This window comes from Eubalaena glacialis, chromosome 1 (assembly GCF_028564815.1).
Source record: "Eubalaena glacialis isolate mEubGla1 chromosome 1, mEubGla1.1.hap2.+ XY, whole genome shotgun sequence".
NCBI lineage: Eukaryota > Metazoa > Chordata > Mammalia > Artiodactyla > Balaenidae > Eubalaena > Eubalaena glacialis.
This window is the reverse complement of record NC_083716.1, coordinates 177,265-196,847: the sequence shown is the minus strand read 5'-3', so window position 1 is coordinate 196,847 and position 19,583 is coordinate 177,265. Positions and strand designations below refer to the sequence as shown.

The 19,583-nt window shown below is 54.6% G+C and overlaps 1 protein-coding gene and 1 long non-coding RNA gene across 2 annotated transcripts; one reads left to right on the top strand and one right to left on the bottom strand.

The window, feature by feature from the left end:
* Positions 1 to 3,631: 3,631 nt before the first annotated feature.
* Positions 3,632 to 11,041, bottom strand: ECHS1 (enoyl-CoA hydratase, short chain 1). Its single transcript, XM_061181516.1, has 8 exons — positions 10,884 to 11,041; positions 9,500 to 9,697; positions 8,898 to 9,025; positions 7,961 to 8,060; positions 6,577 to 6,681; positions 5,989 to 6,108; positions 4,795 to 4,862; positions 3,632 to 3,787 (listed from the first exon to the last, which is right to left on the bottom strand). The coding sequence occupies exons 1-8, from the start codon at positions 10,969 to 10,971 to the stop codon at positions 3,722 to 3,724; spliced, it is 873 nt and encodes a 290-aa protein (XP_061037499.1). The 5' UTR covers positions 10,972 to 11,041; the 3' UTR covers positions 3,632 to 3,721.
* A 12-nt stretch (positions 11,042 to 11,053) lies between these two features.
* On the top strand, positions 11,054 to 15,004 carry LOC133084822 (uncharacterized). Its single transcript, XR_009699477.1, has 3 exons — positions 11,054 to 11,151; positions 12,811 to 13,054; positions 13,718 to 15,004. It is a non-coding gene; the product is annotated as an uncharacterized LOC133084822 (long non-coding RNA).
* The last annotated feature ends 4,579 nt before the right edge of the window (positions 15,005 to 19,583 follow it).

The following is a 19,583-nucleotide window of genomic DNA, read 5'->3' as shown; positions in this document are numbered from 1 at the left end:
GACCCCAGTGCAGATGCTCGTGCCTGCACCGGCCCGATCATACCCCCGCTTAAGAACCCAAAACCTAACTTCACTGCCCAGCCTGCAAACGGGGTCTCGCTCACGCCAGCTGGCTCTCAGCCCTCCATGCTCTGGCCCTCCTTACAGGGCTGCCCGGTTTGCCTGCCAGCCACCCGAGTACTTACTGCTGCCTGTGCCGCAGGAAACAGCCCAGCCCGGAGCCAGGACAGGCCAGGCTCTCTCCCCTCGGAGCCCGCCCCCTCCCACCTCATTCCCAAATGGACCCTCAGCCCTGCAGTGACGTGCCCGGAGGCCTGGCAGCTCCTGCGGAAGTTCTGTACGTGAAAGATGGCAGAGAACCTGAAGTCAACAGACAACCCACGTCCACTGCCCGGCCCTGGGGAGCCTCGCTGGTCAAGGAAGCTGCCCAGGGAGGTGGTGAGCAGGGCCCACACTCAGGCCGCCCACAGTGGTCAATTCCACCCAGTGTGAGCCGTTTCTACTCCAAAACCTGAGTGGAGAGACTTGAGGTCAACATTCCCTGAAGCTTATCTCTTAAGTAGGAATATAAGAGGGAAAAGCCAATTTTATACAGAGAGATGAGAATGAAAGGTCTCAGCTTCAAAAACAAATCAAAACCCCAAAACAATATGGGGCCGGAGGTCAATTAACTCAAGAGGGAGTGGAGGGCTCCCTGGGGCTTGCGGTCCTCGAAGTCCCGCTGGGGTTCGTCTTCAACCCCGTCACCCACAGCAAAGCACACAGTCACACCACTGCATGGTCCCCAGTCTCTCCCAAGCCCGGAGCCAGCACACAGCCTGAAGACAAGATCCTGTTCCCTGGGCCCGGGGGTGGGGCCCTGTCCCTGCCATGTTCTGGAACCCAAACGACCCCGTGGGTGCAGACCTTTGAGACACACTCTCACGTGCAGGTTCCATGTCGAGCCCTTTCCCGGCTTCCGGCTGAGCCGCTGAGACAAGGGTACCCGCGAGTCTCGGACGGGCCCCTCACAACTGGCCCCCCAGCACTCGGGGCTCCGTTGCTCGGAATCAATTATGAAGGTCACCGCCCAACGCGTGTGAAAAATTAAACTAATGCACGGACTTTCTCAACTTTAAGGTTTCCTCCTGCACATACCTCTGCTTGTTCATTCTAGATGGTATGTCACTAGTGCAAACCCCGGTTACACAGCTTTAATAAATGGGGTTCCCACCTCTCCTGCCATGAAGACCGCCCGGCTGGGCCTGGCCTTCCTGACCCCAGGGGAGAGCCTGATCTCATGGTCCCCTTGTACCTACTCCCTTGCCCACCGTTCACGGGCGACTCCATCAGAACTGAGTGTCTGCTGTCTGGGGAGGGTCTTGTCACATAATAGAACCACTGCGCCCTTCTCAAACTTCTGACCACGGCACACACAGCAGAATGACAGGGCCTGGGCGGAGACTGCAGAGGTAATTCCCCCGGGCAGACGATCAGCAGAGCAATTCTTTTTGGGCCCTGCCCCCAGCTGTGCAAATATGACCAGAGCACAAGGGCGAGTCATCGAAGGTGCTGGGCGGCCAGAGCTCCACCAGCCATCTCAGCTCTTCCTCAGATGCAGGTGGGTCTCTCTTGGGTGTTCAGCATGGTCCTGGGTAGGGGGAGGGTACACACTCTGGGCCCAGCCCTGCCCAAGGCCATGACTGCAATGCCACATGCAGAAACCTCCGCTGGGCAGGCTGGTCAACAGGCTAGCTGCCCACGTCTGGCTGCAGGACAAGGTGGAGGAAACGCCTGTACCACGTGCTCAGGCCTTCGCTGGGTGGCGGCTCCCGGAGGAGGGCTCTGAGGCCCGATTCCCAGGACAGGCAGGTGCACGTCTCACCGTGGAGCCCTTGCTTAGGCAGAGCTCTGCCCTGGGTTCTGAGTGGCACCCATCATGCCCGACAGGTGAGGCTCTCTCTGCAGAGCAAGACTGATGGGGTGGGGGTGGGGGCACAACGAAGCCAGCAGAGCTCACCCCTCACCTGGCCGTCTGTTCACCTGCAGCTGCGTTGCCGTGGGCGCCGCACCAAGAGCCAGGGGGATCCTCACAGTGCTGGCGTCCGCTCCCAGAGGTGCAGCTGTTCTGGCCTCACCTTGGAGAGTCTGAGGACATTCTGAGGCTGGGGGGCCCTGACCCAGGCCAGCGACTGCCCCCTTCACCCGTGCAGCCCTCCCAGGCAGCAGGAGGACAAGGGCCTTCATCCCGTGCTCCAGGACTCATACGACTCTCCCCCTGGACACTTGCTCAAGAAGCTGGTGTAAAATGGAGGGTTTAGAGTTCCGAGCTGGGCTGTGACCTGAAGATTAAACAGCAGACGTCTGGTCGGGGCAGAGGTGTTTCCCGGTACCTCGGTCACTCATTCACCCAGGGTCCTGCGAGGTGCCTGACACTGCACGGTGACCCGGGGGACGCAGCTGGCCCTCCCGGGGATGAGGCCGCCAGAGGAACCTTGGTGTGTAAACTCTACGTCCTCCCACAGCAAAGGGCACTAATCCTGCGCCAGGTCTGGGAACATGCATTTTAAACCGACGCCCCAGGTATTCCGACACAAGCAGTCCTCACACCAATCTGGGAGTCTCGGCCCCCCAGTAGCCCAGCCCCTCAGTGCAGCCCTTCCCTTCCAGACGCACTCGAGCTGAAATGCAAGGATTTGTGCAGGGAACGTTCGCTGCACCGTCACCACGACGGCTCTGAAACAAGAACCTGGACACGGTCTAAACAATCAACACCATGCGAATAAGCAGATCACAACATACACACGTCATGAAATATTTCAGGGCCACTGAAAAGAATGCTAGTAGGAATAGTATTCAGCCATGAAACGAAATGAAACTGTTAGTGCTACAACCTGATGGACCCTGGAAATATCATATTAAATCCAGCGACAGAAAGAAAGTGGAATAGAGGTCCCCAGGGCCGGGGGCTGGAGTAGGGAGTTAGTGTTAAAGGGGTGAGGTTTCTGTCTGGGGTGATGAAACAGTCTGGAGATGAAGAACACTGTGAATACACTGAATGCTGCTAAAAGGTACATTTAAAAATGGGTAAAATGAAAAAAAAATGCTAGTCAAACGAAAGAATACGGTGCATTTGTGCAACAGAAGCAGGTGATCAGTGCACCTTGCAGAAACGTGTACGTGGAGAACCATTTTTGTACAAAGAAAACTGAATTTCACACAGGAGCGTGTGTTCACGCACGTGGGCACAGAAAGGCATCTTGAAAGCCACGAACCTGTGAACAGTGGTCACCCTCGGAGTGGGATGTGGGTGCCTTACTTTAAGAACCTTGTTCTGTTTGAATGTTACTGAAAATGACGAACAAAAGTTTTTAAAAAGTGACAGAACATTCAAATCTAGCGGTAACTAAAAGAAAGGCATAATGTGACCTGAAGTTTGTCATTTAGTCAAGAGCACATCTCTTTAAAGGCCCAGCAGCGAGGCCATCCCTCTGAGCGGCCATGTCCACCGGCTGCAAACGATACCGCGACCAAGCTGGGGGTCCTCGTGAGAGCCGGGTGAAGGCCACCTGCTGCTCGGTGGGGCGAGAGCCCACACAGCCCCCCAGGGCCCCTCACAGCTGGAGAGAAGCTGTGTGTCACTGACACTGCGTTTGAAAGAGAAGGATTTATTTGCTTCTGAAGCTGACAGGCCGTGTTTTTCCTCTTTAACTCGAGGTGCTGAGGCAGAGGCAGCCAGCTCTTACTGGTCTTTGAAGTTGGCCTTTCTCTTCTCCACAAACGCGGACATCCCTTCCTTCCGGTCTTCCTGGTGAGAGAAGGGGAAAGGCAGAGGTGGATGGTCACTCTGCATGGAGTCCGGGTGCGAGGCTCTGCCCGTGTCAGGGCTGCTCACTGCCTGCCGGGCTCCTCCCTGCCCTCGGCCGTCCACTCACTGGGTTCTGCGGCGGGATCACCTCGAAAACTGTGAATGATCCCAATTCCCAGGGCCGGCTTGGGAATGGGTATTTTTCCATTAAACACCCCCGCCCCGCCTTTGTGATGGTCATTCAGGTCATTCAGGAACCATTCAGGAACCTATGAGTCGAATAAACTCCCATCTACAGAGAACCTCAGAGGCATGTACTTGGGGCATTCACCAAATCATGACCTGGATTTAGTCGTGCTCTAGGTCAGGCGGTGTCCTGAGGGTCAGGAAGCAGGACATGAGAATCCAAGCTCTACCTCTGCATACCTTCCACTGTGTGCACATATGCACACATGCATGCAATCACACACATGTGCACACACGCACCCGCACTTCCTCAAGAGCTAAAGCCATTTTTAATCTTTCTTTTATAAAACACCTAGATATGACTTTCTGATAATAAAAGATCAGTTTTAATGACTACTAAGAGAATGATTTCCTTTGAGTTACTGGCAGATATCCTAGAAAATAATGCTCCAAGGCTTCAGATTTCAGTATTATAATATATTCGAGCCCCAATTCCAAGTAACTGGAACAATCTAGGAAAATTACGAGTAAATGGATTGCATTTTAAATACAGGAGTTGCTGTTTAAGGATGCAATTTGTAAGATCTTTTGCAACAGGAAATAACCCTGTGTAAGTTTCTGTACTTTTGAACTTCCACACACTGTACTTATTTGAAAAAAAATCAATGCTCAGTGATAGAACACATGTGATCCAGCTACAGGGGAAGCTAAGAGTTCTGACCAAAGAGAAATGGTATTTAGTGATAAAACCTATAAGGAAATGCCAGGAACGTCTATGGCTGGACCGTGTGTGATTCTCCACGTGAATGAGGCTTACTTACGGTAGCAAAAGTTGAATAGAAGAGTTTCTTCTCCAACTTAATGCCCTCTGTTAATGTCATTTCAAAAGCTGAAAAAGAAAACCCTGAAGTTAGGAGCTGAGATGCCAGATGTGGGAACGCAGAACTTTTTTGTGGAGACAGGAAACACCCTGGGGGACTGATGTGGACTTTGACTTCACCGACGTTTAAAGTACAGCCTCCCTGCTCAAATGCACCACCCCAGCCGAGACGCCCAGTGAATACTGCTCCCGGCCTCCCAGTGTCCTGCACGGGGACCTGGATGGAAGGTGGGACGGCAAACTCTGTCCAGTCACGAGAGGGCTGAGGAAGCCCACGACACTGAACTCAAAAGCACGACAAATAATTAAGGACAACACCAAGCAAACAGAACTCTGTGCAGAACAGAGTGAGTCCCGGGCCATCTTTGCAGTGGAGGTGATTCAGGTGCCAGGCTCGCGGAAGTGTTTCCTTGGCGGCACCTGCAGCTGGGTCCCCGCGGCCAGCGCCCAGCCAAAGTGACAGGTGCCTTGGGCCTTGCGGCACGTCCCCTCCCCTGCTGCGTGTTCCACACGCTCGTGCCTGTGTGAACGCTTTGGCCGAGGCCGGGGGCCCGGGGGGCCGGTGAGCAGAGACGGGGGGCAGGGCGGCTCGCCGCGGGCACACACGGCTGTCCCAGCTCACCGTCCTCTTGACAGGCAACATGGAGCAAAGGGACAGCCTCACTCCAACGCTGAGAACAAATCGCCATGTTAACAGTCAAGCGATTCTGAGGAGGGCCGGTCAGAGCTGCCCCGCCGGCAGAGAGAGGATGCCCAGTCCACAGCGACAGCCGGGACACGCTCTCTGCCCCCAGCTCATCCCTGACAGATGGGCGGAGCTGCTGGCCGAGAGGAGCCTCTTCCTCCCAGGTTCCCCAGGCGACCCTTCCCGGGCTTCCCCTGCACGCCAGCGCCAGCCCCCTGCCGCCTGTCCCCCAGGCTGGCCCTGTTCTCGGGTCCTGCTTCCAAGGGGAGCTCAGGCCATTTCAACAGAATTTGTGAGTGAGCAACTAGAAACTAGAACTCTACGAAGAGCCAAAATTGAAATACCAAGAACCCTAACTTTTTTTGTCCAGACCAGTTAAGATGCATAATTCTGACCCCAAATTGTCAAGCCTCACCACCACTGTGCGGCCTTCTCCACTCTCCTCCCTACCTGCATTCACTGATTCTTTGGCCATCGCTGTTACAATTTTAGAGTTGCTGGCAATTTTTTCTGCACACTTTACAGCTTCTTCCACCAGTGTCTCAACAGGAAAAATTTTGCTTACAAGACCTAAAACACAAAAAGGTAAACAACACGTGGAAGCAGCTGGTTCTCGTTCTCTAAGCCACAGCACAGGCCTCTGGGTGCCGACAAGGCAGCAGGGACACAGGAAAGGTCCACGGTGCCCCCTGGTAGGGCCGCCACCCTTGGCTGCTGCGGTCACTGGGCTCTTACAGTCACAGGTCACTGCGGGTCCAGGAGAGGGCATGCCTGCGGAGGGTCTCGGAGACCCTGTTGCTCACGCTGGCTCTGGGAAGCGGGGCGGTTTCACTATTGCTCTTTAACCTGCATGCATGCCTCAGTCACTCCTTTGAGCATGTGGTATTTCAAATAAAAAAACAAAGGCAGTGAGTCTCCTGGGATCCCAGGACACGGGAAAGCTCTGTGCTGATCACCGGTGGGAGCCCCTGGATGCAGCCCTCCCCCCTCCACTCAGCTTCCTGAGGGGGCAGCTCCACGGGCGGCTGTGGCCCGTACCTGCTTGCTTGGCATCCTGGGCTGAGATCCGGTCACCAGTGAGGACCATCTCCATGGCCAGTGACTTTCCGACGGCACGGGTCAGTCTCTGGGTGCCCCCTGCACCTGCGGGGCAGAGGGCTGCTGGGCACGGCTGGCTCTGCGGCCAGGATGCACAGACGTGCTGTCCCCAAGTGCCCCAGGGCTGAAGATGGGCCCCTTGGGTGGGGTGGGTGGGCAGAACCCAGGCGTCCAGCAGGTGGGGAAGCCGGGGGAGGCCCGAGACTCCACAGGGGAGGCTCCTTTCCACACTCGGGCCCCCCCGCCTGGTGCCCTGCGTCCCCTGCACCAGTACCTCTCATGCAGGAGTCAGACTACGGACAGACACACGGAGCTCGCGGCCCAGGGCCCCAGACCCTGACCCAACCCAACCCAGAGGGCAGCTGGGGGCGGCCTCCGAGCACAGCTTGCTCCGCTCCAGGTGTGGGACGACGCAAGGCCCCCCCCTCCCAGGGCTCTGAACATGCCCCTCTCTTCCGGGCTCCCGCCTCCCCGGGCCCCGCTGCCCGCCCCCTCCTGCACACTCCATGGCCTCCAGCTGGAAAGAGAGTGGTCTGCCCGGTCATCCGCCCATGGTGAACCCCAGGGCTGCCAGAGCGAGCCAAGGAGCCACCTGAGGGGGGCACCCACAGTCCAGCAGACTCGGACACTGCCTCAATGCAGTGGAGACCTCAGGCACTGGGATGGGAAGACCCTGGTGGTCACCCTCAGCTGACCCCAGACACCCTCTCCTGACCCCACGGCTGCTCCCTGCCCAGCCCAGCTGGCTCGGGAGAGGCCCTGGGCTCCAGGCTCTACACCCAGGGCAGAGACCCTGTGGGGACACAGCCCGGAGTCCTCGTCAGGTGGACCGAGGGGCAGAGGCGTCACTGTTGGCCCACTGTTCCTGTCGCCCTGTCCACGGGGGACCTGATTCCCTGCTCTGAACCTGGGTGAGCCCACGGGACTCGCTCTGGCCACTGATACGTGAGCTCTCAGTGTTGGCCCGTGGTCCCCGTGTTCTTTTCTCTGAGCTGCTGACCGATAAAGATCCAGCGCAGATGTGGCTCACGAGCAAGACTCACTGCGGTTAGAATGCACCGTGCGGCCAGCCTTTCCTATTCGTGTTGGGCAAGGGACGCGGCCACTCCAGAGGAGCCGGCACAGCTCCGAGGCCCCCAAGCTGCTCTCAGCGCTGCTGTGCCCACGTGACCTTAGTGTGCAGACAGGCAGCCACCGTCCAGGCTCACACGACAGCCCCACGTGCTTTTGTCTGACACTGGAACAGCCCAAATGCCCCCAAGACGTGGGCAGATTGTGGACGATGACTTAAAGAACCGATGCCAAAGCTACCATCAGTCTTTACCTGGGATGGTTCCTATTAGGATCTCTGGCTGCCCAAACTGGGCTTTCTCTCCAGCATAAATGATGTCACACATCATAGCAAGTTCACAGCCACCACCGAGCTGCAAAACAACACGAGGTACCACGGAGGAACCCAGTCAAAAATCACTCTATTTGCTTATTTGAATTTTCTATTGAAGTGAGACACAGTCTAGGGTACAGCAAAGATTAACACAGAGATGCAAAGTTAGTTAACTGTTCCCACAAATTACCTACACAGTTGATGCCAACAAACTTTCTGTAAAGGGCCAGACAGCAAATGCTTGTGGCTTTGCAGGTCCTACAGTGTCTGTTGTGGCCACTCCACTCTCTGCCGTGGGGGCTCGAAGGCAGCCAGGAGGGGGAGAACCGACAGCCATAAACTCTGCCCGCAGACCCGCTCACCCCAAGGGAGCTTTACTAAGGAATTGTGAGTTCAAACGCCCTCCTGGCTTCTCTACAGGCCACAACCAGTCCCAGCACCTCTGAGCTGTCCAGGCGCCTATAGGAGACCCCGATGGACCAAACAGGGGATGCAGAGCTTTCAACAGTAGTGAAAGAGGTTAGTTTACAGGGCAGTGCAGGTTGGAAAGTCATCAAAACTGCACAGAGAGCCAACACGTGTGCCCTGAACGTTGCAGTGGGGGAAGAGCACTCCCGGGGAGCCTCAGGATTGGGGGGACTTTATTAACAAAGGCATCTGAAGCCCAGCAGCTGAATCCCCACTGACACAGCAGATGCTGAAACACGTCCTCCCTCTACAGTTCTTGGCTCTTCAGCATCACTGCTCAGAAAAGGCCTGTGAGCCTGGGAACGAGACTCAGGTCTCCCCCAAATAAAAATCAGTTCTGCTGCACACACACAAGTACAATTCCTTCAGGTGTTCTGAGTGCAAGGAGGGGGCATGGGCAGACACTCACGGCGTAGCCATTGACAGCAGCTATGACCGGCTTCTTGACCCAAGTGAGTCGGTCCCAGTGGCTCAAGAACTTGCTGGAGTAACAGTCCTGGAACGTTAGATTCTGCATTTCCTTGATGTCGGCTCCAGCTGGGGTGGAAATGAGGTCCCAGTTACCAGAGCAGAGACCGCACACCAACAGGTAGCTACTGAGTGTGCCCTGCCAGCAGGCATCAAGGGTTGCAGGGGACGGCCACATGGACACACAGCTGGGCAGGGGGGACAGTGCAACACGCTGTGATACGAGCTGATGGAGGTGATGCAGAGGGATGCGGACAGGAAACAGAGCGGAGGGGGACTCAGAAGACACGGGGCTCACTCACTAGTCACTCGCACCCGAGACGTGACTGCCCCTGTACAGACTGGTTTTGCTGGCGGAGCACACTCAACGTTAAACGTCAGAGGGGCCCCTCCAAGCAGCCTGGGGTTTGGTCCGCTTTACGTAAATAAACCCCCAAGTCGCAGAATCTTCCTGATGCATTCATGGAGGTGTAAGGCTGCCTGCCTCACGCCACAGGTGCGACCGCACACCTGGGCAGCCTGCCACCACACTGCCCACCTCACCTGCAAACGCCTTCTCCCCGCCCGTGAGGACGATGGCCCCCACAGCCGGGTCCTCCTCGAAGGCCTGCAGCGCCTGGTTGAGCTCCACGATCAGGCCGTCGCAGAGCGCGTTGAGTGCCTTGGGGCGGTTCAGCTGGACCAACCCCACGTTGCTGTTCTTCCCCTTCTTGGCTGTGATGATGTATTCAAAGGCTGCGCCTGGGGGCAGGGGGAAAAGGGGATTTCCGCTCACGGAGGCACCAAACCGGGGAGACGCACCCGTCAGTGGACAGAGTGACCCTAACAGGACCTCTGAGGGCCCCTGCTCAGTCCCTGGTGGCTGCATCATGCAGCTTGCGTGCAGCCAATTATTATTGGCTTTTACAGTGCTGTCTGCTTTTGCGGATGCTGAAACACTTCCTTAAGTTAAAAAAAACCCAGCAATGAAGAGCAGCCTTCCTTCTCCTGAATGCCTTGGTCGGCGCTTCCCAGAACGCGCACTAGAGACAGCCTGGGATCCTGTAGAAACAAGGGATGAGGAAACGCCTTCTTTAAACAAATGCCAACTAGGTGAGGGCAATTAAGCTGCAAACAGAACAGAGTTCCAGCCCTGCTGGGTGGACAGTCTGGTGGGAGGCACACAGGCAAAGGGCAACTGCCAGGGCCTGGGCAGGGGGGGGGTGGGTGGGCAGCCCGCTCAGAGCTGGGGCCAGCAATGACCTGGAGAAGAAGGTTAGCCAAGGTGGTGGCTTCCTTGAATGGGGAATCAGGGATCACGGTACCTATCCCATGCGCTTGTGGGGAAGTGACTGAAATCACACGTGTAAAGGCAGCATGCCTGTCACATACAAGACCAGGAATGATGGCTGGGTACAGGCCAGGATGCAGAAGCGGGTGGTCAAAGAGAACTCAGGTAAAACCCACACGACTTGGTAGCTAGGTCAAGTGGACACACAGGTGAAGGAAGAGGCCGCAGAGATTCTTTCCCAGCGACATCGACATGGCCAAGAGTTCCTGCAAAATGCGGGGGGGGGGCGCGAGTGCGCTCAGGAGAGAGGAGGAGGGGCGCCCCGCTGGCTGGGGTGGGGCAGAACCTGAAGGACACACTCGGAGAGAAGCAGTGGACATGGGGAGGCCTGGGCAGGAGGCACTGCAGGACAGCACGTGCGACCCTTTCCAATTGCAGAGGCGCTAACCGCACGTTCTCTTAAAGTCTGAGGACTTTCACACCGAACGCTGAAATGGCCAGAGGTCTTGGCACTCCGTCCCGAGTCCCCGGAGTTGAGACCCTAGTGACCCCAGGGCTCCGCGAGCTCAGGCAGCAGGTGCTGGGAGGGGTCCGGCCCTGGGATGAGGGCCCGGAGGACCCCCACCGCGGGCCCGCCCCCCTCGGCCCCGCACTCACTCGAGGCGAAGGAGCGCGGCGCGGGGCAGCCGGGCCAGGTGCCCAGCAGGGCGCGGACGCTGGGCTGCAGAGCGCGCAGGGCGGCCATGGCTCTTGCGTGACGACACGTCGCTCCGGCCGGCCCCCCCCCGCCGCGGAGCCGACCCCCGGCCGCGCCAGTCAGGGCCCGCCCCGCCTACGGGCCAGCATCGCGAGACCTCGCAGGCCTCGCGAGATCAGCCGGGCTGCGGAAGTGGCCGGGCGACGGGCCTGAGGTTTAGGAGCGAAGGTCAGGGTATGGGGACAGGGGTCAGGGTGCGGGGGGAGGGGGACCGGTGTCCAGGAGGAGGGGCCGGGGCGGGGACGAGGGGTGGAGGTTCAGGTTCAGGTCCGTCCCCTGGTCCGCGCCGCCTTTGGCGGACCCCAAGTCGTAGGAAGTAGCCCTGAAGACCTGAGAGCAAACCCTCCGGTTTGCTCCGGGCCGGCCGAGCCGTGGGGGTGGAAACACGCGGGGACCGCGCGCCGCAGCCCGAGCCCGGGTTGTGACCGCTCGGGGCCGGCCGGGACGCCCTCGTGGTCGGGAGGGACCGCCGGGAGGCCTCTCGAGTGCGCAGGCCCGGGCTGCTGGCCCGCCGGGCTCCAGGCGGAGCTGTCTGCCGGCCTGCGCCGCCTCTGTTCTTTAGGCCCCGGCAGTGCCCTTGGCCTTTGGCTCTTCCCGCCGTTTCCGGGAAACGGCGTGTGTCTGTCTGGGTGCGGGGCAAGCGGGTCGTCCCCGCACCCGGGTGACTGCGCCTCGAGCCACAGCTGGGTCCCGGACTCGCAGCTGGAGGCAGTGGCTGTGGGGCATGGAAAGCCAAACGTGCTGAGGACGGGTAGACTGGAGCTCGCTAGAGCTGGGCGGATACACCTGTGACCTGAAGTCAGCCCTCAGGGCAACGTGCAGTTGTAACCCGCTCAGAAAGCCAGACTCTGACAGCGGGTGTTTATAGGACACCAAGCAAAGGAGTGGGAGACAAGCCTCAGATCCGCTCAGACCAGCTCAGATAAGCCTCCGACCAACTTGGTCTTTGAGTTAGGGGATTTTTTAAAATGGGGAACAAAGAAAGAGGCTGGGATTCATCATCGTTTTGTGACATTTCTATGACATTTCTGAGTCTAGTTTCAGGAGTCAGGCTGTCTCTGGTTTACATTCTCAGGCCAGGCAGTCCATGGCTGGGGGGGTCTGTGAGCTCATCTTGCCTTGGAGAAACAACCTGAGTTTGTACATTAACGATGATGTCTACAAGGCAATTTTAGTACATTAGCGATGTTATCAACAGCAGCCATCTTAGTCACCTGACTCTGGATGATTAGTGTTCAGTTAGCACAGGATTGAGGTCAGAGGGAACAAGAAAGGGAATAAAGTTTTGGGTGGAGAGATGAATCATGAACTCAGTAAGGGAACTCGGTTTTAGGGGGCCTTGGTTTCAATAGCACGGAGAAATCAGAGATAATACTGCTAAGCAGTGTGGGAAGGAGTTGAGAGGCAGAAGTAAGTGCTTAGACAAGGAAAAGATAAGTTATTAACAAAACGCTTCCTTTTAGAGGCATCACGTAACTGATTTTTTCATTGCCAAGCACTGTGGCAAACATCTACCTTCTTATTTCTCTTCCTGTCCCATTTCGTGGTCCCGGTGCTCGTGAAGTGTGTGCAGTATCATTCATAGCAGCTGCACGAGGTGGCTGAGGAACATTTTGCAACATTAAACAATTCATATCACTCTGAAATGTATGTATTTATAGGTCTAGACATAACACGAGTGCAGCATAACACTCTTTACATTGGTAACTTGGTATCTATTGAACACTAGACTGAATAGTTTTATTTGTATAAAATAAGATGTAATTAAACTTTAACAGTGAAATCATTTATTTAAATTACTTTGATTTATAAATTTCAAATGTTTAGGCACATATTATTGGCCTCCGTTTGTATTCGTGCCCAAGTTCTGCAAATTCAAGGGTGGAGATAAAAAGATCACCTACATGGGAATTCCCTGGAGGTCCAGTGGTTAGGATGCTTTCACTGCTGGGGCCCGGGGTTCCATCCTTGATCAGGGAACTAAGATCCCACAAGCTGCGTGGGGTGGCCAAAAAAAAAAAAAGAAAGAAAGAAGTCATCTACAAATGAAGAGTGAAACGGATATTTTCAGGTAAATAATAAAATCCAAATCAGAATTGCCTACTTAGCAAAACTTTATTTCAGGGCTGAGGATAGACTAAAGACATTTTCATGCAAAGAGAACCAGATTACCAAAACTCTTTACCAAAGGAGTCTCTGTCTTAGTATGGGCTGCAGTACTGTGACAGGTACCCAAAGGGAAATGGCTCCAACGTAAAGGAAGTTTTTTCCTAACCCCCCAGGGCTGGTGTTGAGGTCAGGTGGCTGCTATCCTTCATGAAGTAATTTAGGAACGAAAGCACAAGTGACAAAAGAAAAAAATATATAAATTGGACTTCACCAAAATTAAAAACTTTTGTGTTTCAGAGGATACACTGAAGAAAGTGAAAAGCCACCCCACAGAATGAGAGAAAAAATCTTGCAAATCATAGATCTGATAAGGGTCTTGTGTCTAGAATATATAAAGAATACTTTCAACTTGCTAACCTAAAAAATAAAACAGCCAGTTATTTTACCATTTTTCTCTATAGAGAAAAGGGAGGAAGTTGGGAGGGGTTGTTTTGAAGAAAAGTCAATTGGAGGAAAATGAGAGTTCAGGGTGATGACAGGTTCTCGTTGGCCTGGCAGCTGGGGCCGTCACTTTCCTGTAAGAGATGCAGTGAATCTCTTTCCTGTTGGTGATCCTTCTCCTTAGGTCTGTAATTGACAGTCAAGAGGTACCTGCCTGGGCTTCCCTGGTGGCGCAGTGGTTAAGAATCTGCCTGCCAATGCAGGGGACACGGGTTCGAGCCCTGGTCCGGGAAGATCCCATATGCTGCGGAGCAACTATGCCCATGCACCACAACTACTGAGCCCGTGTGCCACAACTACTGAAGCCCGTGCTCCACAACAAGAGAAGCCACCGCAATGAGAAGCCCGTGCACCGCAACGAAGAGTAGCCCCTGCTCGCCGCAACTAGAGAAAACGCACGCACAGCAGCGAAGACCCAACGCAGCCAAAAATAAATAAAATAAAAATAAAAATAAAAATAAAAAAAGATACCTGCCTGAGAGCTCCCTCTGCTGGCCTCCCAACTCCATTTTAAATGAGGTTTCCCTTTATTAATTTTCACAAACTCAGTAATAAAAAGACAATTAGAAAATGAGCAGAGGATGAACGGACATTTCTACAATAAAGATATACAAATGGCTGATAAGCACACAAAAAGACGCTCAACATTGTTAGTCACTAGGGAAACGCAAATCAGTTGTATCATGAGATACCACTTCACACCTACTAGGATGGCTATAGTCAAAAAAGATAGGTAAATGTTGTGAGGACGTGGAGAAATTGGAACCCTCATACAGTGCTGGTGGGAATGTAAAATGATGCAGTCACTTTGGAAAGTCTGGCAGTTCTTCAAAAGGTTAAACATAGAGTAACCATATGACCCAGCAATTCCACTCCTAGGTATATGCCCAAGAGAAGTGAAAACGTGTCTACACAAAAACTTGTACATGATTGTTTATAGCAGCATTATTCTTAATAGCCAAGAAGTGAGAAAACGCCCAAATGCCCACCAACTCATGAATGGATAAACAAAATGTGATAGCTCAATACAGTGGATACATTAGAATTTATGAGAATATACAATGGAATATTATTTGGCAATAAAAAGCAGTGAAGTGTACTGATATGTGCTACAACACGTATGAACCTTGAAAACGTGATGCTGGAAGAAGCCAGACCCAAAAGATCACACAGTGCATGATTCTATTTATATGAAATGTCCAGAATAGGCAAATCCATAGAGGCAGAAAGTAGATTAGTGGTTGCCAGGGCCTGCAGAAGGGGGTAGTGGGTACTGTTAAAGGGTAGGGGGTTTCTTTATGGGGTGATGAAAATGTTCTAAACTTGATGTGTTGGTTGCACAACTCTGAAAATATATTGTAAACCAATGAATTGTACACTTTAAATGGGTGAAGTGTATGGCATGTGAATTCTAATCAATAAAGCTGTTTATAGAAATGAACTGCCTGATTTGGTTAAACCACAGGTGATGTCACTGGGTACCACAGGTGATGTCACTGGGTAGTTGCAGCTTCTATTGCCATAGGTGGCCCTTGGGCATCAGGAGAAGCCCAAGACTTTGTAGCAGTCCGACTGAAATGAGGTGTGTGTGTGTTGGAGCTGCTCCTGGTGGCCTGAGACCCAGCAGGAGAGTCCAGCACCTGCCCACAGCCGCATGAGTGTGTGGGATGGTGATGACGGACCAGCTGCAGGTCAGAGCGCCGGCTGTCCCCGCTGTTGGATTCAAGCGGTAGTGCTACACAGAGGGGACAAAAAGCAGAATGCCTGGCCCACCCCACGCCCCACAACTCCTGGGGTCTAAGGTGCTCCCTCCCCCAGAGTCAGAGCGCTGCCCTGTATCCCTGGCCATAAAGTCAGTGCGTCACATTTCTGTGACTTTGCCTTTCCTCCGATCACCCAGGCCTTCCATCCAGGTGAGGTCAGGTGTGAGTGGGATCAGGGCATTTTTACACCTTGGCCTGCGATGGCCACCATGAGGGCACTCAGCCACGTGGTCCCTGCCTTCGTGGTGTAGAGTCCTGCCATTCAACAAGAGGCTCCAGCGGGCTGAGCTAGAATTAAGTTTAAGCCCCCAGACCCCGTTTTGGCCATTCCCACTGAGGGATGGTCAGAGCAGAATCTCGAACGTTCTAAATAGGCCTACGTAATCCCTTATCATCCTGACCTTTACTAGGGAAAGGTTGGCTGGCAGAGAAGGGGGAGGAGGTGAAAAGGGCGGAGTGGAAATCTTTGAGGCTGTTCCACCTCCTGGCAATACCGTGGCACAGTGGGTAAGAATCCGCCTGCCAATGCAGGGGACATGGGTTCGAACCCTGGTCCAGGAAGATCCCACATGCCGTGGAGCAACTAAGCCCGTGCACCACAACTACTGAGCCCGCGTGCCACAACTACTGAAGCCCATGCGCCTAGGGCCCGTGCTCCTCAACAAGATAAGCCACCGCAATGAGAAGCCTGCACACCGCAACGAAGAGTAGCCCCTGCTCGCCTTTGACTAGGGCCTTGACTAGGGCCCTTGCTGCATGGCCAGTGGCAACTGTGAAAGGATGGGAAAGCCAAACACAGGACACAGGGTAGTTTCAAAGGTGACAGAGTCAGCTGATGGGACGAGGACAGAGGGGCTGCAACCTGAGAATGTGGCGGCAGCCATTGGGCCCCGCTGGCAGCCCAGAGAGAGGCCCCAGTGTGCCCGGAGTGGCCCAGGCCCAGCAAGGAGGCCTCCTGCACTGCAGGACGAGCACACAGGTGTGTTTCTCACAGCCCCACGAGGCTGCACCAGTAGCTTGATTTCAGGGGTTACACCAGGGACCTCCCTGTGGGCGTACCTGTGAGGGACCCAGAGACCAGTGGTGTGTTTGTCTGTGGAGCTGGGACCCAAAGTCTGCAGGCTGAAGTGTCCCCAGGGTAGACCAGACCACTGGGACGTTGGCAGCAGCCCAGTGACCCTGCTGGGCTTCAGCTTAGCTGACCCTTGGGGGAACCTCGCAGGAGGGAGCTACACTGAGCTGGGGACTTTGCTTCAGGCGGCAGAATGGGGGGTAAAGTTTCCCCCTGCAAACAGGGACACCAGGGTCAGGGTGGCTGCACGCAGATGGGCTGTTTCATTAGAATTGCCAGGTCGCCTGGCGTTTCCTCATTAGTCGCGGGATGTCAGGCTGAGCGACAAGGCCAGTGTCTGGCTCAGCGTTATGGCTGGTCCCAGGCCCAGCGCTTTAGCCAGGAGTTGGCGCTGCTGACCCCGCGCCGCCTCTGGGTCCAGTGGTCACCGCCATCGCCGAAGGCGCGACTCTCGGGCTCCGTGCCGCGCTTCGTGCCTCTCCTGCCCTGCGGGGACCGGACGAGGTGAGCCCCCGTCTGGGACGGGCACGCTGCGAGCGGGGCGCTTCATCCTGGCTCTTTCCTTGGGAGGGGGGGACCGCGACCAGCGTGAAGCGCGCGGGGAGGGGTGGGGGGGGGTGGTCACCAGCCATCTCTCGCGGGCCGCGGTGGGGGAGGGGTGCGGGGCCGCGGAGGAGCTTGGGCAGGCGGGACTCAGAGACGGGGGATGGGCAGGGGGTGCTCCGCGGGTTGGGGGGTGCGGGGGTGGGGAGTGGAGAGTGAAGAGCCCAGGGCCACGGGCCCAGCAAGCAGCAAACATGCAGCAAACATGCAGCAAGCAGCACGCGAGCCACCCTCCGCCGCTGCCGTTCCCCGGGCAGCGGGCCATTACTAGCAGTCATGCCGCGGGCGCCTTGACCTGCTTGGTGGCCTGTAAGACCAGCCACCGAAACTGCTCAGGATCAGGAGCCGGTCAGCCTGCAGTCTGGGCACAATGGGAGAGTTTTCAGAGACTGCTTCGGGTCCATGGCAACACCTCTCCCCAAGCCTTTCTTTTAAAGGGCAGGCATCCCTTGCATGCACATTTCATTGGAGAAATGATCACATATTTATGCGACTATTTTCTGTCTCCACTCACTGAGCTCCATGAGGGCTGGGATTCTGTCCCTGTTACTCAGGGGTGAGTCTTCACAGCTTGATTATTTGCATAGGTACTGTCTTATTGCTTAAGAAGCAATTAGATTCCTAAACCCCTTTTCACATTCCAGGAAGTGGCACTGGGTGACTGGTAGCATCCTGGGAGGCTATTCTCTGCAAACAGGGATTCCAGGAAGGGGACAGCAGGCACAGTTGGAGGTGGGTCTACTGCATCCAGTAAGCTGACCCTCCCCACTCCTGTCCATCTTTGGCTCCCAAAATATCGGCAGCCAGGTCTATATGCTCCAGGCAGGAGACTGGAAGACTCTTCCCAGGGAGCATGACCAACCCAAGAGGAAAGACCTAGGGATATGGATGGAGGTTCCCCAAATAACAGCCTCCCCAGAATCAAGCTCAAATTTGATGAGCCCCACTCACAAACAGCCATCTGGCCTACCATTCCTCGTCACCAGCAGACACACATAACCTGACCTCTCAGAGAGCTTCTTCCTGGAAGACAGAGCCAAAAGAAACAGGAAGAAGAACCCAGAGCACAGCGACCGAGCAGGAGCACAGCACTTCGCGTCTGCAGACCAGCGAGGACGATCCCCCTGGAAGATGAGGCAAGAAGAGACCCTCCCCTTTCTAAAAAGAAACATTTGTACAGAAGAAAGGGCTCCTGGAAATGAACACTATGACAGCAGAAACGAAAGCCTCAATGGAAGAAATCACACAGAGTGTCACCGGGTTGACGTGCGTTATAACAAAATAGCTCCAACCGAGGAGGTCAACAGAAGCAATTGCTGGTCAACGGACCAGCAATCTTGGTTCCGCGATAGTAAGCAAAGACTAGCAAACTACAGCTTTAAGCTTAAGCATAAAGCAGAGTTTATTTAAGCATAGGTACACTCTCAGAGACGGAGAGAGAGAGAGAGAGAGAGAGAGAGAGAAAGAGAGAGAGAGAAAGAGAGAGAGAGAGAGAAAGCGGGCTGTTTCTGAGAGCGGGCTGTTTCAGCGAAGTGAAGCAAGACCAAAGCAAAGTTTATCAAAGCAAAGGTACACTCTCAGAGAGAGAGAGAGTGGGCTGTTTCTGTGAATTGAAAGCAGCATTCCCATACAGGCTTAAGGGTGCTTTTAAGGAGCACTTTGCAGGGAGGCGGGGGCGAATGACAGGGGATCATTATTTGATCGACAGTCCCGAGCTATGTAACAAGTTTACTGCTGCACAGGCTCTCATCCTTCAATCGCTAAGAAACGCCCACGGGGGCGGGGGGCAAAACCATACATAGATTTTATTATAATGATGGTATAATGAGTTTGGGTTTACTGTAGGTTATACACCTGTCTGGTCTGGGCATGCGCAGCCCAGGGAAGTTCCCTTGTGTTACTGTGCCCCTCTTTAACAGGATAAGCTGCCCACCATATGACCATAGTTTCAACTGTTCTGGGTGGGGTCAGGGGAGAGTCCCCAGATGGTTGGGTGTGACTTGATTGCTCCTTCTGGTCTTTCTCACCACTGTCACCTTCTTGCTGCTAATGTCAGGGAGGGTCCCCAGATGGTTGGGTGTGACTCGATTGCTTCTGCTTGTCTTTCTCGCCACTGTCACCTTCTTGCTGCTAATGTCTGACTACCTAACAAAAGGAGAGCACAAACATAAAGATGGGAAGCAGGAGAGAACACATGTGAGCATTCAAGGGCCAGGCTCAAAGTCTGACAGCCTAAATTAAGGACTTTAGGAAGAGGTAAGAGTAAACCCTCAAGAGTTTGCTTAGGGATGAGTCATCAGTGGAAACAATTGATTAGTGAAATAATCAATGACATCATTTACCAGGATTGAAGGACAGGCGTTTCTAGACTGAGGGCCCTTCGAGTGCCCAACACAGTAAGTAACAATCGAGGCACATAGAAGCACCACGTTGTGAAACTTCAGGAGAAGATCTTAAAAACTTCCAGGGAGGAAAATGTCCCCACTGCTTGCAAAGGATTAGAAATTAGAATGGCTGTGGATTTCTTCACAACACTCCTAGGAGGGAGGAGA